Below are 23,374 nucleotides of genomic sequence, written 5' to 3'. Positions count from 1 at the left end.
AAGCTGTGTCCCATCCTACAGTAAGGCACGAAGGAGCCATAATTGCAAACAAACCAGTGGATGTAGGGAGGGCCGGGGATAAGCAGTGATGCTCCAAAAATATTTTAAAATGTATGTTCCATTGGTAGTTAGCATTTCTTCCTCCTTTCTGCCCCACTTAAGAAAGAAGCAAGCAGACTTCTTTTCTACACACAGCACTAAAATCATGAACAACTCTTTTAAATATCTCCCTGGTCACCTAAACAGCTTCTACAGTAGGTTGATTGACTCTTGATATCTTTGTTCTGCCACTATTGATAAGTCCCCACATCTGCCACCCTACCCAGTAGGCAGTAAAATGTGGGATGTGGAAAGCACAAATTAAAAAGGTAATGAAAACAATAAACTATTTTTTAAATCTATGTGGATAGACCACTCCACCCCCATCCCAAGCGTCATCCCATCTGTTTCTCTGCATCTGCCTGCCTCCTGCCCCACATCCCTGTTCTCATGTATCTTATTCACTTCCTTTTTATTTTCCTTCCTACTTGAATGGAACTTGGTAGAGACAAGGCTGCTTACTAGTAAAGGAATGGGAGCTCTTGCCAGCTAGGAAGGAAATAATCATAAGGCCAACCAGAATCTGTTTCTAGCTGTGATCTAGTCATAGCCTCAGGAAAGTATCAGTGAACTTAAAAAACAACACAGCATCTATTAAGGATCTGCCATGTCTCAGGCACTGTGCTTAGTCCCAGAGATACAAATAAAGGCAAATAAAGGCAAGAGTCTTTGCTCTCAAGGAATTCACAAGTTAATGAAGTAACAACATAAAAACAACTTTGTACAAACAAGATAAATGTAGGATAAATCGCAAATAAACAGAGGAAAGGAACTAGCATTAAGAAAGAATCAGGAAAAGCTTTTCACAGAAGATGGGATTTTAGCCAGGACTTGAAGGAAGCTTGGGAAGCCAGGTGACAGAAACTTGCCCTCCAGATGTTTCCTCCACACTGCTGGCTGATTGCACACAACAATAGCAAGAATATATGGAAGATTTGTGATTTCATTACTATCAGGAATTCTTGGTATAAGATTTCCCTCCATCTACTTATCTTTCACTTTGCATATAAATCGTGAAGTTTAAGTGACTTGCCCAGGGTCACCAAGCTCCCAGTTGTCAGGGGAAATGATTTGGACCCAGGCTCGTCTTGATTCCAAGCCCATATTTTTATGTTTAACTTCACCACCTCATCCCCATAATCATAAAAACAACGTGTCTGGAACTTCTTGTCCCCTGTCTTCACTACAGATCTTTCCAAAGTGTTGGTGCCAAAATATTTAACAACCAACTCTTGAGGGAAGGAGAACTATATGAAGGATACATTGTCAGTTAATGCATAATAATGAATTATTAACATTTCCTCCATCATTTTCTCAAGTTTAGATAATTAACAAAAGTATGTCAAGTTCTGATTTGTAGCATTGATTGATTTATGAAGTATAAATGCTAAAAATTTAACAACCAGATCCCAAATCAAGCTGACTCTAGAATGTCTGTGGATTTTTTCCTTCACTTCTATTATCAGTGAAAAAAAATACAGAAGGTCAGCAATCATACCATGTCATATGATAGGGATAATGGAGTGCTGGAGGGGAACAATATAGATAAGGGGATCAATGACATCTTGTGTGACATGCAGAAGCTTTCCCATCCAAAGCTCCTATTGCATTAGTGGTTGAATCATTTTTCAGTCATGCCCAATTCTTTGTGACCCCTTTTGGGATTTTCTTGGCAGAGATACTGGAGTGGTTTGTTATTTCCTTTTCCAGCTCATTTGACAGATGAGAAAACTGAGGCAAATAGGATTAAATGATTTTCCCAGGGTCACACAGTGACTAAGTGTCTGAAGCCAGATTTGAACTAAGAAGATGAGTCTTCCTGATTTCTGCCCCTGCTCTCTAACCACTTTGTCACTTGGTTGCCCAGTTCTATAGCATTAAGTGAAATAAGTGAATCAAGTGGCCTTTGAGAGATATCAGTACTTGCTAGACTTTCAGGGCAATCAGATACTGAGGGGGATGTTTTGGATCTGAAAAGCTTATAAAATCGAGATGAGCACAGTATGGGTTAATGTAGGATGTAAGTTTAGGCATAAAGGCCAAGTGAGCCTGGGAGCAGAGCAGAGTGAAGCTTTGTGATTCCTAGTATTAAGATATGACCTTTTCTCCCCTTGTGCCTTTATTGTGGGAGATCAGAGGTCTCTGTGTTGGTCCAGGGGAGCAGATCACGCTGCTCACACACTAAAACTAGACAAGAAAGTGATTATGAAGTTCTGTTCCAGCCTTAGCTTTAAAATTGCCTGTCTCCACAGTAATTACTAAGTTTGATCCCTCAAGGGGGTGTGCTCAATGATGGGAATCAGACTTATGACCAAAGATTAGAGAAGCCAATGCCAGGAAGAAACACAAGTAAGCAGAGTAGGGGGTGAGCTGCTGCAAGCTGTGCAAGGCACTAACACCCCTTCTGTCTCAGTCTTTTACCTTCAATGAAAGGACTCCCACATTTCCTCTGCCAAGGATGTCTTGGCAAAGCTCCCTTGGAAGTTGGATGGCAACACTTAAAGCCATTCTAAAATTCTTAAAATTCTGTTTTCTCCAAGTTCCCTCTATCCTCATTTACCACATTTAGATCTCTTTAATAACTTCTCTATCCATCAATCTGCAAGTGTTCACTGAGTATTTCCTACATGAAATGTAGGATTCCAGACAACATGAGGGGATATGAAGAAATGTTAAGCATATATCTTGACCTCAAAACTTACATTCTAATTGGGGAAACAATAAATAACTAGCAACACTGGAAAGTCTATAATTAGTACCCAGCCACTGGTTATGGCAATAAGTGTTATGGAAGATCAGAAGAGCCAGAGAGAACCCAGTGGTCTAAGGTAGCAAGAAGAAGGTTAGGCCTTGTGGGAAAGATAAAATTCAAATAGGAAAAAAGGAGAGACTATGATAAAAAAAAATACAAAGCCTGGAATATATACCACATGTTATAGTAAGTAGTCAATCTGATTGGAGTAGAGGCTCTTATTGGGAAGTAAGTTTGAGAAGTAATTTGATACGGAGGAAGGGAGGAGGGGTGAAGGAGGGAAGGAAGGAGAAAAAGAGAGAAGGAGAAAAGAGAAGAAAAAGAGAGGGGGAAAGAGAGAAGGGGAAAAGGGGACACACACACAAAAACAGAAAGAAGGAGGAAGAGAGGGAAGGAGGAAGATAAGGAAAAGAAAGGAAAAGTGAGGAAAGGAGAGGGAAAGAGAGGGAAAAAGAGAGATAGAGACAGAGAGACAAAGAGAAATTCAGAGACACAGAGACAAAGAAAGAGAGAATCAGAGAGAGAGAGAGAGAGAGAGAGAAGAAAAGGAAGGAAGGAGAAAGGCTAGAGATATATACATATATACATGTATACATACATAATCTACCTTCTCTACCTTTCCTCCATTTTCTACCATTACTATCCTGCTTCACTAAATCTTTCCCTCTACCATCATCTGACCATTGAGAACAACTGGTCAAACAAAAAGGAATGCTAGGCTCTCTACAACTTGAGTTAAGAAATCCATGTTGTGTGGCTGGATCATTAAGCTGATGTTAATAGAACACATTCCAATTTACTGAATTGAAGTAAATTCTTACCCTCAGAAATCCTGTTTTTTCTAAACACTAAAGAAAAAGGTTAATAGTTGGTCATAAAGAATGAACAAATGTATGATTATCATGTACTAAGTGCTTACTGTAGTTACAGTACTGTGCTTAGAACTGGAAATACACATACAAAAGGGAAGTCAAACTCTACCCCCAAGGAGCTTACCTCTGATTAGAGGAGGTAACATATACATAAGGAAATAATAGACAAGAAGGGTTATTTTGCCTTGGAAAGTTATTGGTTAATACACTTGATCAGGAGCAACGATTCAATTATTGTTTCAGAACTGGAAAAGGGGGAGTGTTGAAGAAATATATATAGCAAAGTGCTTTGGCAAAAAGATAGGAGAGTACTATTGTTGCTTGACCTTTCATGTTAATCTTTCTTGTGCTTTGCACTTTGGTGGCTCTGAGGCATCCCTCTTGCCATCCCTAACATCCCTACCCAGCTCAATATGACCTTGTTCTAGGTTTTCCTATCTCCATAACACATGTCAACAAGTGGAATGGACCACTTCATGCTTCAGAGATAAAGTAGATTCTTCCTCAAAGATCTCCATGCAGGGGATGAGTGAGTACCTGTCAGATATGTCATAGTGAGCTCCTTTTTCAGGTATGGTTTGAGCTATACAGTGAAGAGGTCCTTTTCAATTCCAAAGTTCTCTGAGATGAAAGAAATCAGATTATGTTTGAAGGACACTTAGTCATCCAGTGTGGTTGAATATGAAGAGTGGATAACATGAAATGTGGTTGAAAAGGTAGGTTTGGAGCGAAATGAACAGGGAGTCTTGCACACTAGTCTAAGGAGTCTGAATTTTATCATATGGATAATAGAGAGTCACTGATAATCTTTTTTTGCATGGAGAATATATGGGAGAGAAGAAATGATCAGATTATTTTCGCAGCTATATGAAAGATAGACTATGGAGAATGAGAGATTGACTGGAGAAAGGCACAATGAAAAAATAATTGTATTACATAAGATGATAAAGATATAATTAGGGTGGTGACCTTGTGAGTGAAGAGGAGGGATAGATCAAGAAAAGTCTGTGCAAATAGTCATGTTATGGAGTGAAATAGAGGGAAGAATCAAAGATGGCCCTAGGATTTCAAGCTTGAGTGATTGAGAATATGGAGTTGTCCTCACCAGGTAAAAAGGAAGGGAGGAAAGACATTTAGTGAAAAGTGAAAGAATATGCACTCCATTTCATAGGTTGTGTTTGATGTGCCAGAGGGACGTTACAGGAAGAAGATCTGGTAGGCAGTTATAAATGTGTGTCTAGATCTTGGACTAGGACTAGAACCCATAGGAGGGAAGCCTTGCCATGTTTCATTCTTTATTTGATAAATATTTTTGAGTCTCTATTATATGGAAAGTACTGTGCTAGATATTAGATCTCAAGGAGGAAACTTTTGGTGAGAGAAACAAATGTCTCCTTGACTTTGAAGAATCGCCATTCTTTCCCTCTCTCCATCCCATCATCAGTCTGATCACTGAATCTAGATAAGAAGAAAATTTGACAGTTGAATGTCCATATCAACAGACCCTGAACAAATAATGAATTTGGACTCCTAGTAATAGAGACTAGGACTACTATAGGAACCATTAGGATCAAACATTAGGGAAAAGAGATTGCAGGCTCTGAACTCAGGACATCACAAGTTCCAGTCGAGTCATAAGTAAACCTATCATTTATTTTCATCTCCAGACAGATGTGCTATTAAATTCAGCCAAAGAAAAACTAATTATGTCTGTATAAATAGTAGTTAAAAATGCAGAGTTGATTTGATACAACCCTCCATTAGATTGCAATGCAAGAACATTGAGTGGTTTTTGTTTACTGCTGCTGGCAATTTGGATTATGGAGCATAGGCAGATTTAGTTAACCAAATTATGTATGAACCTCTGCTGGATGGAGGTACTGGAAGATTTCCTCCAGGAGCACAGTTAGAGATGTTCCATTAGAACTGAAAAGTTTAGAGGCTGAGCCATGAGCAGATTTGTGACAGTTAAACAGGAATATTGCAGGATGTCTCCCTAGCCTCAGGACATGGTTCAGGGCTCAAACAGGGAAAAACAAGCCAATTCTCTGGCAGTAAATTGGAACCTTGGGCTTAAGAACTGGAGTCAGATTCCATTTTCTCAATGGAGCAATATGCTCTGCAATCATTAAAAGTCTCAGCCAATGGTTTTCCTCTCACACATTCATGATTTAGCAAAGCATGGAACAAACTGAGAGATGGAAGAACCGTATTCTAGTTCTGGTTCTGCCATTTCTATGTAATTTTGGTGAAATCATTTTATCTCTCTGGGTCTCATTTTTATCTGAGGCTCAATTATCCCTAATCAAAGTGAGATTAGATGACATGATCTTTTATATTTCTTCTACCTCTGATGGCCTACATTATTGCATACATTTATTGTCATCAATGATTTAGAGTGAATAGATACATCTTGCATTTTTAAAAATCAAAACATTTCCATAAAAATATATCTTAGGTTGAGATAAAGACAACTTAATAGGACCTTTCTACCTACCTTCCCCACTGCTTAGAGGTTTGAAATAGATGAAAAAAGAAAAGTAGGAAAAGGATTTTAATTCAAAATGACTAAAACAACATGAACAATCAAATTCTAGAATCCAGGGGACACTACAGAGATCTGATTTTGCTAGCCAGAACCTACTCTACCTAAAGTCAGAATATAGTAACTCTTTTGGTTTTCTGACAGCATGGGAAAGAAGGCATGAAGAAATGTTTTAGGCACAGGGTCCTGTGCCTTAATCACAGTGGCTATAAAAGAAAGGGCACTATAATAATGGAACAAGGAGTCATTTGCCCATATTTACTACTAATGTCAAATCCTCTTAGCCGCTTCCCTCTGGCTTTCCTCCCTCTGGCTACTCCTCTCCCCCTATCTATCACTTTCAGGGAATCAGTCACAAATATCACAAAAAACTAAATTAAAAACTTGCCAATCCAATTGTTAATGCTGTAAAGTTACCCATGCATATATCCTGTAAATAAAAGGCTATTAAATAAAAAAAAAAAAAGAACTAAAAATTATTCTTAAAAAAAAAAAAAAAAAAAAACTTGCCAATCCTTTAGCATGGTATTCAAATCTTTCACTATACTGGCCCCAAACTATTTTTTGAACCTTAGCCCCTACTACTCTGTTGCTCAAACCTTCCACTATAATCAGTCTTTAATATTTATTGCTCACCAAACTTCCAGCATATTTCTAGCCTAACCTTTGCTCCATCCCATCCACCTCCTCTAAATCCTCCCCTACTGGTCCCTCAAAGCCCAGCTCTAGTTTTACCTTCTTTAGGAAAGCTCTTCTGATTAGCACAGACTGAAACAATCTCTCCTGTGAAATTCCAGGGCTTTTATTGACTCAGCACTCAGCACTCATTTGACCTTGATCATTTACTCCCTTAAATTTGTATTACATAAATCTTGCTTTTCTAAGTAGATTGTAACCTACTTTGTATTCCCCTAGCACAGGTCTTTGTACATAGTAGTGCTTTAAAAGTATTTCATATGAATTGTAGGATTTTAGAATTAGAAGTGACCCGATAAGCAAACAGCATACTAGGACCCATTTTACAGTTGGGGAAACTGAGGCCCACCAGTATTAAATAATTTCACTAAGGTCATGAAGGTAGTAAGTGCTGAACTAGTATTCGAACTCATCTTCTCTAGTTAGCAACCTAAGTTTCTCTAATCGAATCCATTAACTTTTTCACTATCCTTTGTTCCCCCTTATTTGATCAATTTATTGAACCCCTTAGGCAATTTGCATTTCATTAATTTATATGCTCTCTTTGCTATAGCTACAGATTTTCCATTATTTTAAGGCCATATCAGTGACATTATTATCCAAGGCCGTTGGATTCTGCCTTCTTCATTTTCAGTGCTGAAAAGATCTACTGGTGTCTCTCTTGGTCAGTCTCCTTATATAATCCCCTGGTCTGACCACAACTGGAATGTTCTATTTAATTGGAGCACCATTTTTAGGAAGAACACTGGAATACCACTCAATGTTAAACATCTTAAGTTAGTGAGGATACTGAGGACCATGGCATATAAGAATAAGTCAAAAGAACTGAAGTTGGCTAGCCTGGAAAAGAAAAGTATGGAGAGACAGAGAAGGCATTATAACTGTTTTCAAGTAATTGAAGGACTATTATATAGAAGCAGGGTAAGCCTTGTTCTTTATGCCCCCAAAGGTCAGAACTAGAAAACATGGGTGGAAATTTCAAAGGGAATAGATTTCAGCCAGATGTGAAGTAAGAATTCCTAACAACTGGAGCTGTCAAACAAGTGGAATGGGCTGCCTCCAAAAGCTGCAAGATCTTTTTAGTTTAGGTCTTCACTAGCAGAATGGATCTCTACTGGTTAGATGCATTGTAGGAAGGATTCCTGTGTCAATAGCAGCTGCATTCAATTGATTCTGAGCTTCCTTCAACATTAGAGATTCTGAGATCCCTTCAAGAAGTTAGAAGTAGATTCAGCCCTCTTTGCCACAGCTGAAAAAACTGGATATGGTCTCAGACAATGAGATCACTAAATGAACAGTGGTCATGGAAAATCATCCATGCCTTCAAAAGGGGTAGTAAGTTTCATAACCCCCAATTTTTTAAGATTATGGAAATTATGCTTTCAAATTAAGGGGAGAGAAAAATCAAATAAAGCTTAAAATGAGAGTTAGAATCCCCTCTCCAAATCCCATTTTTAAATACCAAATTGCACCCCATCCTCCCACTTTCCCTTTTACTACAACAGTTCCTTTAAAGATTATTAGATATGATCTTTTTTCTGATTCAGAGGGGAAAAAATCCACAAAGAAAGTATTCACCTCACTGTTTAGCCAAATAAGGACTCTGTCCAAAAGGCAAAAGGCAACGGACTGGAAGGGAAAAGTGGAGGCGGGTTGACAGTAGTTAGGGCTTCTCAGACTCTGGCATAAACAGTAGAGATGAAGAAAAAGCCTACTTAAAGAAAAACTTACTGTGTAATAATGGAATGAAATATCTGAAAATTGGGATGAGAGCCAGCACTGAGGCTGGGAAATTGCATGTGAGTAGGCTGAGAGCCTGGCCTCAGGCAGGAGGTTCTGTGACTCACAAACTCTAAAACGGAGAATGAACTTTGCTTACTCCTTTCCCACCCTAACTTCTTGCTTCTCTTCCTTGCCTCCCAATCTAGCTTCCCCAATCATCCTTTTACTTTCTGTACTCTTGTCTTCCTCATGTGCTCTCTGAGTGCTCCCCTCTCTCACCTTGAATCTGTCCTCTGAGAAGTATCTAATACCCACCTATTTTCTACTTTATTCTTTGAATACAGCAGGAACATTGGGTAATCATTTCAGATCTATAAGGAAAATTAGAGACTATCTAACATGATCCTCTCATTATACAGATGAAGAAACTGAGGCCCAAAAATTTAAGTGCCTTCCCAAGATCATATAGATACTAAATGTGAGAGACAGGACTCAGGTCCTCTGATTCCAAATTCAGCAACCTTTCCACTTCTAGTTCATTAGATTGTTATTATTGCTGTTCAATTGTTTTAGTTGCATCTGATTTTTCGTGACCCCATTTGGGTTTTTCTTGGCAAAGATATTGAAGTGTTTTTGTTATTTCCTTCTCCAGCTCATTTTATAGATGAAGAAAATGAAGCAAACAAACAGGGTTAAGTGACTTGCCCAGGGTCACATGGCTAGTAAGTGTCTGAGGCTAGATTTGAACTCAGGTATTCCTGATTCCAGCCTTGCGCTTTATTTCCCTAGTTGCCCCTCCCAGCATATTAAATCCCAAACAAAATGTAAGTACTCACAGGTATCCAACATCACTCCCACACTCTACTTCCCCCATTCCAAGCACGTGTGTTGGGATATTCCCAGCCCAGATTCTTTCACATGGATTCCATGAGGAAACTACAGAACTGCCCTTGCTTGGGCTTTGGAGAAAGAGGCAAAGGTCAGGTGGATGACTGATCAGAGTTCTCTTGCCTAGCAGTTTGCCTGGTACACTCAGCATCCCTACAATAACCTCTCTGTGACAGTTACCAAGGTGCCCCATTTAATTATCTACCAGTCAACTGTCAGATAAAGATAACAGATCAGTCATGCTGAAATAATTTCATCCCACAAGTCTCCAGTTTCCCAAGAGCTCTTGGGGCTCTATGCCTCATATCCCTCCCCCAGTTTCCACCAAAAAAATCAGCTCATTCACCAGTTGTGCATCTCACTTTATAGTTTTTGCAACCACAGTTTGAAGTTTTAGTTTGGCAGCTTCTCAGATCTTTAAAGAAGGAATTAGGAGATGGAGCCCAAGGAGTAGGAAAGACCAGTTTATACTGTTTATAGAAACAAAAATCTGTTGTCAACTGCTTGGAAGACCTTAGCCTTCTCTACTCTTTATAGACCCTTCAGAACAGCCTGGAGGAAACCAACTTCCCCTGAGTGGTGATACTCATTGCATCACTTATTCCATGCACAATATTCATCCTTATCTTCCTTGATCCAAACTCCCCCATATTCTCTCTCCTTCATTGTCTCCCTTGACACTGAAACCTCTTTCTTGGTTTTTCTCTTCCTTAAATGCCTCTCCTTTTCTGACTTCTTTGCTGATTGATCATCCAGCCCCTGCCCCCTAAGCATGGATGTCCCTCAAGGTTCTATCCAGGGTCCTCTGCACTTCTTTCTCTGTAGTACCTTGGTGAACTCATCAGTTTACAAGTATTTGGTTATTATCTCTCTGATGTCCCAAAAGCATCTCAAACTCAACCTAGCCAAACCTGGATTCATCTTGTGTCTCTACTGTTTGTGGAAAGAGACTTGTCTCCTCACCTTTTTCCCTCAGAATAGTGGTTCAATCTGTATCTCTAGATCTCTTGTTTCTGTCTCTTTCTCTCTGTCTCTTTCTTTGTATCTCTGTGTCAGTCTCTGTCTCTGTCTCTGTCTCTCTCTCTACCTCTCTCTATCTCTGTCTCTTCCTTTCTCTCTCTCTCTGCCTGTCTCTCTCCCCCTCTGTCTCTCTGTTTCTGTCTCTGTCCCTATTTGTGTGTGTCTTTGTCTTTGTCTTTTTCTTCCCTAATTCTCTTCCCTTCCCTTCCTCTTTCTTCCTTTCTCCCTTCTCTTCAGTTCTCTCTCTCTTTCTATCTCTCTCAATTACCATGTTTTATCAATTTATCATCTTCACTTCTCATATCTAACCACTTCACACATACACACACACACACACACACACACACACACACACACAGGCACAACACTATTTCAGGTCATTTGTACTTCTTTCCTTAATTATCACAATATCCTTCCAACTAGTCCCTCTGGTTTTAGTTTCTTCCCTGTCAATGCCATCCTTTCCACAGCTGCCTAAATAGTCTTCCCAAGACAAGATGTGATTATGACACTTTCCATCTCAAAAATCTTCAATGGCTCTCTCATCTGGGATAAAATTACAATCTTCTCAGACTGATTGTTAAGCCCTTCTATAATCTAGTCCCCACCTACCTTTGCAAGCTAATGTTAAATAATACTACATTATTTCTCTTCACACAAAGTACATTTCCAGACAAATGGTAGCACTAGCTATTCCCTGAGCTCATCATTCAATCTTCTTTTCTGCATTTGTGCAAGCCTGCTCCATTTAGTGCCTGGAATGCACCTCCTGCTCATCTGCCTATTTCCAAATCCATATCTCTCTTCAAAGCTGAGCTCATGTTCTGCCTCGGCCGTGAAGCCCTCCCTGATTCCATCAAACATCAACATTCTCTTCCTTTGTTTTTACTTATCTGGGAATATGTAAGCATTTTGAAGGCTAGACCATTTTCATTTTTGTCTTTGGGTACCAATCTTTTTACATACTAATGAGTACTTAGGAAATGTTGTCCATGTTTCTAAATCAGCTTCCCATAGTCTTCATGGACTCTTCCCCAACTATTCCTCCATATAGAACTTTCCCTTCTCTGAAATTTTAAAAGCAAATCTCAGATTATCACAGAATTCTAGACTTTCTTGCATTACTTAACTGTTCCATGTGAGTCTCTACAACCATATTGTAAGCTACAAAAGGATTGGGACTCTGTCTTCCATTTCTTTTGCTTTGAATACTACATGCATAATAAACACTTGGAAAAAGGAGGAATAGAGAAAGGGCAAGGAGAAGGAAGGCAAAGGAAAAAAAAGGGAAAGAAAGAGAAGAGAAGGAAAGTAAAGAATATGATAGTAATATGCTTTGTCATTTTGTACATTGCAGCCATATCCTGAAGTATGAGGTATGGTTATAGGTAAATTGACTTTAGTTTATTTCCAAATAATCATACCACAGCTTATCACTGCAACAGAATTAACTTGAAACAGTTGTTCCTATACTGACCATATATTTATCTCTGTAGTACTATCATTTTTCAAAACACTTGTAGAACTCCTCTTTTAAAATTACCATTAGAGCCTGTTTGTAAGCCAAGCAAGAAACTTAGTCCCATGACACCAACAATGAGTTACCGAATCTCAGAGTTGGAAGGTATCTCACAGGTTTTCTTGTTTAAGTCATACTCAATAAAAAAAGACCCAATATAGCACATTCAGCAAATAATAATCTAGCCTTTCCTTTATGGCACACCATGAGGGGAACTCTTGCTCTCTCAAGGCATTCTAGTATACATTTGGAGAACTCTAATGGTTAAGAAGTTTTTTCTGTCCTCAAGTCTCTATTTCTCCCTTTGCAACTTTCATTTACTGATCCTCATTTTGCCCTTTGGGGATCAAGAAAAGATATGTGTGAGCCAGTTCAGCAGCCCAGATAGTGGGCTGATTGTTAAATTTTTAGCAAGAGTTTATACCTCAAAACCCAGCAAATGCTATAAATTGGGGCTTGATTTATTGTTTTGCTGACTATGTGCACTTAGGAAAGTAATGGAGAAAATGTTACTAGTAAAGATTAGACTTAAAAATGTGTTCTGCATACCTTTTTTGGAAATCAGATTATTAAACCTTTACCAGAATACCTCTAGGACAAATGGAGCAAGTCTTCTTCTACAAAGTAGTATTTCAACTAACTGCTGGTTAGCATCTTTTCAATCATGATCCTCCCTCCATCTTGCTCCCAATAAGTTAGATACTCCCAGGACCTTCAACTGATCAATCAATCAATAATCAATTTAGTTAGAATCTATTGTGGGTTGGGCACTGTGCTAAGTTCTGGGAATAAAAAAAGGGCAAAGACAGTCCTTCACCTCAAGGAGAAATTATATATCAATTTTATAGCCCCAAAGTAGAAATAAGGTTAATCCTGTGTACTGGATCTTTGATGCAAAATGGTAAAGTTTATTAGATTCAATTTATTCATCACCTCCATATGATCCTCATGTGGCATGATCTTAGATCCCACATAATTATGATATTACTAAATATTATTCCCAGAACTAAAACATACACCAGATGTTGCCTGACCAGGGCAGAATACAGTGAGATTATTAGTTCTCTTGTTCTAAATAGTATGGCCTTCTTTAAAGGCTAAGATTATAAATTTTTTTGGCTAGATATGTATTTATATATTGTTGTTATTGTGTTGTTGTTGTCCAGTCGTTTCAAGCAAGTTCAACTCTCTGAGATCCCATCTGGAATTTTCTTGGCAAAGGTATGGATGTGGTTTGGCATTTCCTTCTCCAGCTCATTTTACAGAGAAGAAAATTAAGGCAAACCCAGCTAAGTGACTTTCCCAGGGACACACAATTAGTAAGTGTTTGAAGCTGCATTTGAACTCAGTTCCTCTTGATTCAAAGCCAATAATCTATCCGATTTCTAGGTGCTACACATATATGTATACATAAGTGTGTGCATATATATATAGTATAGATATAGAGATGCATAAATATATGTGTGTATGCCAAATAGAGCACATTTGACTCATATTGAGTTTGCAGTCCACTACCCTTTCTCCTTACTTTTATGAAATACAAGCTGCTGTCTAATGATGTTTCCTTTAATCTACTACTTGTGAAATTTATCTACTAAATCTAAAATTCACCCTAATTAATTTCCTTTTTAATGGATTTCATCTTACTAGATTAGTTTGTCAAGATCTTTTTGGATTCAAACTCTGTAATCCAGTGCTTTAGCTATCCTGCCCAGCTTTGTGCCATCTGCAGATTTGATAAAGAATTTGGCTGCTACTTAATTCAAGTCATTGATAAAATGTTCAACAATACATATCCAAACACAGATCCTGGGAGCCATTTACTAGAAACTTCCTTCCAAGTTGATGTGGAACCTAAATCAGTTGGCAAAATAAATTTCAAAAGCAAATTCATTGCCAAGCTTCAAAAGTATAAGTTGTATGTAACTCAAAAATGCAGATCATATTTCATAACAATAACTTTTGGATACAAGTGTATAATAAACTATAATTTCACAACGAATTATAAATATTTTGTATACAACTAGACTGCACTTTTAGGCAAATAGCTCTTTTTCATGGCAAAGAAATGAAAGAATAAAAAAAAAAAAACTAGAGCAAACTATTTTCAGACAATAAGAAAGATCTGATTTTTCTTTTTATAATTCTTTTAAAGGAAAAAATTATTTTAAAAGATGGATCAATCAATGAGTCTTTCAGGCAATCTATGCATATAAATATAGGTAGCAAAATGACCTTGAAAAGCTTTAGATGTAAAATTTATAATTGTATTAATACATTATTAAATTTTAAAAGTAACAGGAATATATATCTTAATGATATTTAATATACAACAAATGATTTCAAATTATATCCTAAATAGTTTATATTTCTGCATAGTTTCATAGTAAGATCATTCACCTCCTTCTGAATCTTAATTTTACAAGCATCTAATCCATATCTCTCTATCCTTTTCATGAGAAAAACAAGAAAGAGATATTATATCAAATGTTTTATAACATCTAAAAACCCTTTATCTGCAGATTTATAACTCCATCCAAAATGGAAATTAGGTTGGTTTGGTACTGTTGGTTTTTTATGCAAAATGACAATATTTATTATACACACTTGATTCACCAGATCTACTTCCAAGTTGGTTGTTCTAAAATTCAAATCCATATTCAAAGGATGAAGATTCATCTTCATTGAACACATTTCATAATGATAACAATTACTAGCATTTACAAAGCACTTTAAAGCATATAAAGTACTTTAGAAATGTCTCATTTGGTTCTCACAATTCTAGGAGGTAGGGTTTAAAAAAACTAATTTCCAGACAAGGAAACTGAAACAATCAGAGATGAAGTGGCTTGTCCAGGATCACACAGTGAATAAGTATCTGAGGCCAGATTTGTACTCAGGCATTAATGACTCCAGGTACAGTCTGACATTGCATCACTTCCCTTCCTAAGAATCTCCCGCTGGCTCTGGAGGTAGTTTCACAAGAGTGATTTGAAAGAAAAAGTATGTGACCACTCTGAAGGGCATGACTTGGATGTGGAGGTTCTGTCATGATTATGAAAAAGAATCATTTTTGTTTTCATTGCTGCTGCCATTTGTTACACTATTTACATGAAGACAGCTTGTACTTTAATATTTTAAAGCTTCTTAAATGCTTTTCTCAGAAGGGTCCTGTGCAGTAGAGGTAGTGCTGGGATTAGTATGTTCACTTTACAGATGAGAACAATGAGACTCATAGGGGTTAATTGTTCTCCGTTTGGTCTCACAGCAAGTAATTTCATACCCATTGTCATTTCCACCCAGTTCTCTTCACTGCAAATCCAAAACTATTTCTGCTACTCCATGTAACTTCTCTTCCCCAATAGATCTCTATTTTATCGTTATTATTGTGGTGCTCCCTCACCATTAGCACATATATATTTGTTATAAATTGTATAAACCCCGGTTTATTTGTTATATAGTTGTATTATTATCTGTATCTTTACATTTGCTTTCTTATCATTTATTTTAGGGAAGTTGGAGGCCCAATAAGACAAAGCCACTTGGCCAAGGTCCTTGACCTAAGGCTCGTATCATTTGGTTTTATTACAGAAAAATAGGAGATGACCCTACAAGCAGAAAAAGTTTGTATTCACTATAATAAAATATAATTCAGTGAACATCTCCCCCCGCCCCCCCAAAAAAACAACATTTATTGTGTGCAAGGCACTAGGTACCAAGTGCTAGTGAGTTCTCTAGTTCTTCCAGGGATAAATCTATCTGAGAAATCAAAAAGTGTGCATTTATCAAATTAAGTCTGATAATACACAAATCAAAAAAAAAGATTCTCAGGAGTTATACTATGATCAGGAGGATTTAGAGGGCAGCAAATGATTCCCAATGAGAGAAATGGGTTTTGGTACAAAGTATTACCATACAAACCCAGAAAAATATAAATCCCTCTAGATCTAATTTCCCTAGCCCAAATGAAGATATATCAAGGTAATTTTGTGGCATGGTGGCTGAGGGATTCAACCATTTTCCTTTGCTTGAACAAAAAAGTCTGGTCTTTGTCTTCTTTTTTGTCATCTCATAAAAGACTAGTTAGATCTATGACCAACCCTTGATCTATGTACAAATAGATTCTACTCAAACAAGTACTTCTACCTTTTATTTCATTTTGCTTTTTGGCAAGAGGGTAATAGCATTGTCTGAAAACTGCCCAATGACAGTGATTTGAAATAATGTTTTAAATAAAGTATCTCACTAAGTCTACAAGTGAGGTCACTTTGTACTTAGGGTGCTGTTGTCAACAGTGATGCACTATGGTGATATATAATTATTACAGGAGGACATCAGAATGAGAGAAGAGAGGTTTTTGTAGTTTGGTTTTTGTAGTTATTGTCTCAGTTATAAGGGAAGGACAAAGAAAGTATGAAGTCAAGATCTATTTCACAATTTACCATGACCGGCCTTAAGAATCAAATCTAACTATCTGTAGTTGACCCCAGAAGCTAAAAAGTCATCCTCATAGCCATAGGGATTTATTTTATATCTCCTCTTCCATTTTCTCATGAGGAAAAACAGAAAGAACAAACTGTTGAGAAGTGGGTGGCCTGAAATTATGGTATATATTCATCTTCTTTGCATGTGGAATGGATATAGGGCTGGGGTGTATAGGACAGAGAGGCTAAATCACTTCCAGAAGCCATTTTTCACATCATGAAAAGCCAATAGGAAGGAGAATTCAGAAGTACAAGCATTCAAAATGAAGCAAATAAATGCCAGGAATGGATTTGAAAGAAAATGGGGGAATAGTGGGGCAGCGCAGTAGCACAGTAAATAGAGTGCTGGGCCTGGAGTCAGGAAGATCTGAGTTAAATTATAGGCTCAGATCTGTGCTAGCAGTTTGACCCTAGGCAAGCCACTTAAATCAGTTTGCCTCAGTTTACTCATCTGTAAAATGAGCTGGAGAAAGAAATGGCAAGCCATTCCAGTATCTTTCCCCCAAAAAAATCCCAAATGGGGTCACAAAAAGTTGGACATGACTAAAAACAACTGAACTGAGGGAATAGTATGTTAGAAGGTATCCATTTGCAGTGTTGTTCATCTAAAAACCAATGTAGTTGCTGAAAGGTGAAAGTTGCCTCCTCATTCTAGCCGTTCCTTAGTTTTGCCTTCTCTAAACTGATAACTAGCTGTAACTTATGCATTTTGAACAATTCTCTTGCTTGGACAGTTATTCCACTGTAACTCCTAATATATTACCATACTCCTCAATATTTCTTTATCCTTACAGTCTTGATCTATAAGCTCCAGATACGGTAATTCATCTTCCTCTTCTTTTGGACTTGATGGTTCCTTTCATCTACAACAGGGAGATGATTTCAAACCATTGAGTACAATTTCACTGTTGCTATTGATTAGTACATTTGAAGGCTTCACAGCTGCAAGTTAGTGAGGCAAGTTAGGTGGGCAAGAGGCCCACCTCTTCAGACCAACTTTTCCCAATTAGGAATGTCATTATTGAATGTGTGGGGGGGATTTAATTTGATTCTACAATAGGACAATATAATTTTAAGCAATTAGTTCTTCTGACAGATCTCCTATGCTGATGTTAATAAGACAAGGCATCAGTTCTCTTTGTAGAATTAACCCAGCCTCTTCTTTTCTTGTACATCTCTTCTGCTTTCCTAGGTCAAGCTGGGAACTGCCGGATTTGAGGGAAGGGAGAGTAAAAGCCATCAGTGACTCGGATGGGGTGAGCTATCCTTGGTATGGAAATACTACCGAAACTGTGACTCTGGTTGGACCCACCAACAAGATTTCCAGGTTCTCAGTCAGTATGAATGACAATTTCTACCCCAGTGTGACATGGGCTGTCCCTGTGAGTGATAGTAATGTTCCACTGCTGACGAGGATCAAGAGGGATCAAAGTTTTACCACCTGGCTAGTGGCCATGAACACAACTACAAAAGAGAAGATTATCCTACAGACCATCAAATGGAGGATGAGAGTGGACATTGAGGTGGATCCCCTGCAGCTTCTGGGGCACCGAGCCCGCTTGGTGGGCAGGACTCAGCAAGAACAGCCCAAGATCCTGAATCGAATGGAACCCATTCCCCCCAATGCACTAGTGAAGCCCAATGCCAATGATGCCCAAGTCCTCATGTGGAGACCCAAGCGAGGACAGCCTCTGGTTGTGATACCTCCTAAATAGAATATTATCGTGTGTCTGGTACACACAGCCAAGGAGTGGAATGATGCTGTCAGGGCATAGTGTGAACAAAAACTGATATTCTGAGCCAAAGCAGACCTCTCGGGTTTGCCTGCCTTTGCAGCCACTAGGAAAAAATGGGGTTGCTCTTCAGGCAGAGGAATCATATTCCCTGGGAAGGTCCCTCCTTATTAAGGAAAGGAAATCACTGATCTTATGGACTTCCTGTGATGTATCCTGTGGGTAGCCATACTTCAGGTCTGATTAAGGAGGCTTCCTTTACCTGAACAACTGAACTGAATCCTTTGCAGTGAGACACAAGGAATGAAAACACAATTAATCAGTGCCTGTGGCAAATGCTGCTTCCCAACCATTAGAAGTGGAAATGGAAAACATCCATACCAGGTGTTTGTAAGACGTAACAGTCCTGATGACTGATCAGAGGGTGTTGTGAAATGGGGGTTGAAAGTTGGGTGGTTGTGGGGTGGGGAAAAAACTTACAAAAAAGTGGGAGGAGTCGTTACAGTATTTATACCTATGCATTTTAATTGATAATCAAAAGGTCAACATGTTCATTGGAATGAAAGGAATGTTTACAAAAGGGGCAAGTGGGAATGTTGTGGGAATGTGTTCCAAACAGTGATGGAGCCCAGTCTGCATAGGACTGTCCTAGGTGCTGAAGCAAAGTACAATGTGAACTGCCAATGGTTTCATCTATCTTCCTCTTTCCAATAATTATTTATTCAGAATAATTTCAGTCTAGTATTTTGCATGCATAGTTCCTGTATTCTACAGTAGCTATGATATTTGCAGCTTTCCCCATATTGTCAGTGAAATCCAAATCCATCTCCTTTACAACCGATCTATTCCTTCCACACTACCAGCCTAACTCTGCAAAAAGAAAATCATTTTAAGTGAATGGTGGAGCCACAAATCCACTTAAGGATTCAAAAGCATTTCAACAAACTTGGCTAGTATTTCCTTTCCATTTGTTTAACATCTGAATGGATGACAGATCCTATGGGATGCATATATCAGAATGAAATAATAAAACTACACACAAATTCTGCAAATACAAATGTACTATATGCGCATATGTAGTACACATACTATATATTCATATATGTGTATATATGTATGCTCCATTTTATAATAGTTTCAGATAACTTTTCAAATTAATGGGTGTTGGTTTAAAAAATAGCTTATCACAGGTCACCCACAAAGCTTTATTTTAAAAAAAAATTATCTCAACCATTCATCAGAAAAAAATCAGCATTTTAGAACTGGAAGAAACTTTTCAGAGATTACTTGGGCTCTTAGTTTTGAAATCTTACATTCCAAGAATCAGATCATTTAAAATGGTAGTCCATTCACTCTTAAATTACATCAATATGAAACATGCTATTGTCCAGAGTGATTCCATCCTCCACTGTCAGAAAATTTTGTAGATTTCAAGGCTTCCTAATTTATTTTCCTTCAGGCAAACTAGAAATTTAGCTACAAAGGAGGGAAATCATGACACTGATGATAGCTAGTGAAGTTCTCATTCAAAATATTTAATTAAAAAAATTTAATAAATTTTCAGCTTAAAATCTTCACAATGCCCTGTCCACAGCCCTTGTGAGCTCCATATTTTGGAATGAAGAAGGTAGGATACAGAAAGGTTTTTACAAATTTGTAGATAGATAAGACTCCAACGATCAGTTCATTGATGGTAGCCACTAATGTCATATTGAAAGATCTGCCAGTACTTAGTTTTTTTCTGAAAGAGTAAATTATAAATATTTGTGGAGAAACAAACAGATTTTCTACTTGTGTTAAAAAATGATCCATGTTTTTTTTTTTTTCTATAGAATAATTATTACTGTCATGAAAGAGTTAAGGCAATTCCTTACTCCTGAAATTCCTGACTTTTTACCCTTCTACTGTAACACCAGGTACAATTTACTAGATTAACTATGGACAGTAAGCAGATCTATTTATAACTAACATAGTAATGACGCATCAGTGAGAGAAGACCTGGAAACATTCAACATTCCTCTTAGAAATAATTTATTGCTGCATTTTTTTCTCCCTCTATCCTTTCCCTTTCTCCCTTTTTTGCTGTGAAAAGTTTGCCTAAAGAAGGGAATCTATATGGTTGGAGAATGGATTTATTCAGTTCTCACTAATAACAAAATCACCAGCCTGAAGCAACAATAACTGAGTAAAGGCAGTATGGCATAATGGAGAGCACTGGGTGGAATCCCAAACACTGAGATTCTAGTCTCAGTTCTGGCATTGACTTAGTAGGTGGCAATCACTTTGTCTTGTTTTTCAGATTCCTCACCTATAAAATGGGGAGATTGAATTAATAAGATAAAACTATAATCTCTCCAATTCTAGCATTCCCCAATTCCTAGTTTGATGCAGTAGGGGAAAAAACTGGATTTAGAATTTAAAAAAAAAAAAAAAAAAAAAAAAAAAAAAAAACCCTGAATTAGAATCTTGATTGTGCTAATCACCAGTTACATAGCTTTGGGCAAGTCAATTAACTTCCTTAAGCCTCAGTTTCTTCATTTGAAAAATTAGAAGAATCAATTAGATGATTCCCAAGGTCTCTTCTAGCTCTAAAGATATGATCCTATCATTCTCTCAAATATCACCATCACAGGGGTTCTGATGTCAATCCTAAATGCAGACCAACATACCAAAGATTTTTTTTTCATACTGAATGTTCTGGGTACCATAGAACCAATGAGGAGAGTCTATTCTACAAGGTTTAAGAGCATAAAACTTTAAGGAAATCAGGTTAATGGGAATATGAATTTTGGAAAAGAGATGAATGTGAATCATTTGCATTACAAAAGTATTCTTTGCTTTATTGAATCTTATTGAAAGATTCACCACAGGTTTTTTTTTTAATTTATACAAGTTCCCTTCTATATTTAAAATTGAATTTAATTTATGCAAATTCTCCTTATCCTTTTTTCAGGAATTTATCTATTATTTGTAAAACAAGGCAGAATACATTGAGAACCTGAGCATTTTTCTTAACCTCACAATTTTCTGAGTTCCAGAACAAGTCTTCTGAAATAAAAGAATGTTAGTCTGACTTCATCAAGCTTTTAGAATTGAGAGAGCACTTGGAGATCATCTAATTTATGCCCTCGTTTTTAGGTTAAGAAACTAGGTCCCAGAGAGATTAAGAACCTTTTTCAAACATCATGTCACTAGCCAGTTAGTGGCAAATTCAGGAAGAGAAATCAGTTCTTTCTATCACCACAATCCTATTTCCACTATCTTACACTGTCCCTCATAACAAATCTGATAGATTCTGGGAGATAGGGGGATAATGAAATGAAGGCAAGTGAGCTTAGACAAGTTGAGCAGAAAGATGTTAGTTATCATCATCATCATCATGGGCTAGATATAAAGTCAGAAAGATTTTAGAAAGACTACCTCTAATACTTACTAGTTTTGTGACTCTGGACAAGTCAAAGACAAGCCTCTCTGAACCTCAGTTTCCTCATCTGTAAAATGAAATTGTTGGACCAGATGACCTTCAGCTCTAAATTCATGATCTCTAAAAATATCAAAGTCAGATAAATAATAGGTCTATAGAATATTTGAAAGTTAGCAATTTTCTATTAGGAAGTAATTCTTTCCCCTTCTGGGTATCCTGGCTCATTAACTCCCAGCAAGTCAAGATTACATCCATGAAAGGGTAATTTAATGAAACAACTACCTCAAAGTAATAATAGCTAGAATATACATAGAGTTGCAAGGCTTAAAAAATATTTTACAAATATTATATTATTTGATCCATACAACAACCTTGAGAATAGGTGCTATCTTTATTCTAATTTTACAAATAAGGAAACTGAGGTAGACAGAGATTATGTTCAGGGTCATAAAGCTAATGCTGAATCCAGATTTGAACTCAGTCTTTCTGACTCCAATCTGGTATTTTAATCAATTGAACCATCTATTTGCCTCAAAGCACTCTAGGGCTTACAAAGCATTTTTCATGATACCCCTGTAAAAAAGATAGTGCCAGTATTTTCATCTTCACCTTACATAGAAGAAAATTAAAACACAGAGAAATTAAGGTATTTTCACATAATCCTACAGCTTGAAAATTCCATATTCTGGAATTCAATATTGAAACCCAACTCTGCTAACTCCATCTCAAATTTGGATTGCTACCAGGATTCCATTCAGGCTTTCTTCCCCCTGAGTATGGCTGAGCCCCAACCCAGGCTCTGTCAATTGGAGTTACATATTCAGAGCCATGGTGAGTGGCAATGGGAAAGTCTTGGCACTATGGTAGCATTCATTTTCCAAGTAAATTGAGCATAAGATTCTTTTGCCTTATGTTTCTATCTAAATTATCAGTCAGATCATGTCAGAGAAGTTTGCCCTATTGCATAGAATCATAGAGCTTGAGGGACCTTAGCTCTCTCCTCTTCCCTATTTACCAGACAAGAAAACTGAGACTGTAAATGCCCATGATCATAGCTAATTAGTAGCAGCACTGGGATAGTTTCTGGCATTACTCTAGAGATTCTGGTATATCTCGAGAGAGTCCTCTGTCTATAGAGAGATATTAGTTGAACTTTTCTACCTTATCCCCATTCCCTATCTAGGACAAACCTGCTTTAAATTTTCAGTCCTCAAACCTTCAACTGCAAATTTATTAGTATCAAATCTGGAAACAAGCTGATTCATTCTTTTTACAAAGAAAAAAGAAATATTGCTATTAAATCTCAAACCATCTTCTGGTTTGATATCTTTTGAGAAGATTCTCTTCACTTAATCTTTTTGCTGCATGGATTTGGTTTCTTGTGTCTATTTTTCTCATAATGGGTTCAAGCTAGACAGATTAGGTGACCTCTTATTTTAGCACTCCATTATTTTGTAATTTTGGATCATAGTAGGCTGATTAGCTATGGAGTAGGGGAAATAACAATGGTCTTGGCATCAGAAGGCCCCAAATCAATTCCTGGCTTTGTCATTTGCCAGTTACACATTTAAGCCATTTGGCTTTTTTGAACTTTATTTTCTTCATTGACAAAAGGGAGGT

The 23,374-nt window shown here is 37.5% G+C and overlaps 1 protein-coding gene across 2 annotated transcripts in view; it reads left to right on the top strand.

Moving 5' to 3' along the window:
* FAM78B (family with sequence similarity 78 member B) overlaps positions 1-23,374 on the top strand; it is a 128,465-nt gene that overhangs the window by 92,127 nt on the left and 12,964 nt on the right. Inside the window, exon 2 of one of the 2 annotated variants that reach the window (XR_004229280.1) lies at positions 17,790-18,714. Coding sequence is in view for 1 of the 2 variants with exons in the window: in XM_003767380.2 (XP_003767428.1) it covers positions 17,790-18,312 (523 nt within the window). In the remaining variant the exon portion in view is untranslated. Of the gene's footprint in view, positions 1-17,789; positions 21,752-23,374 lie in introns of those variants that run through there. The other variant, XM_003767380.2, reaches the window with a different exon arrangement.

Source organism: Sarcophilus harrisii, chromosome 4 (assembly GCF_902635505.1).
Source record: "Sarcophilus harrisii chromosome 4, mSarHar1.11, whole genome shotgun sequence".
Lineage (NCBI taxonomy): Eukaryota > Metazoa > Chordata > Mammalia > Dasyuromorphia > Dasyuridae > Sarcophilus > Sarcophilus harrisii.
The sequence above is the reverse complement of the archived record's forward strand: the minus strand, read 5'-3'. Positions and strand labels throughout refer to the sequence as shown.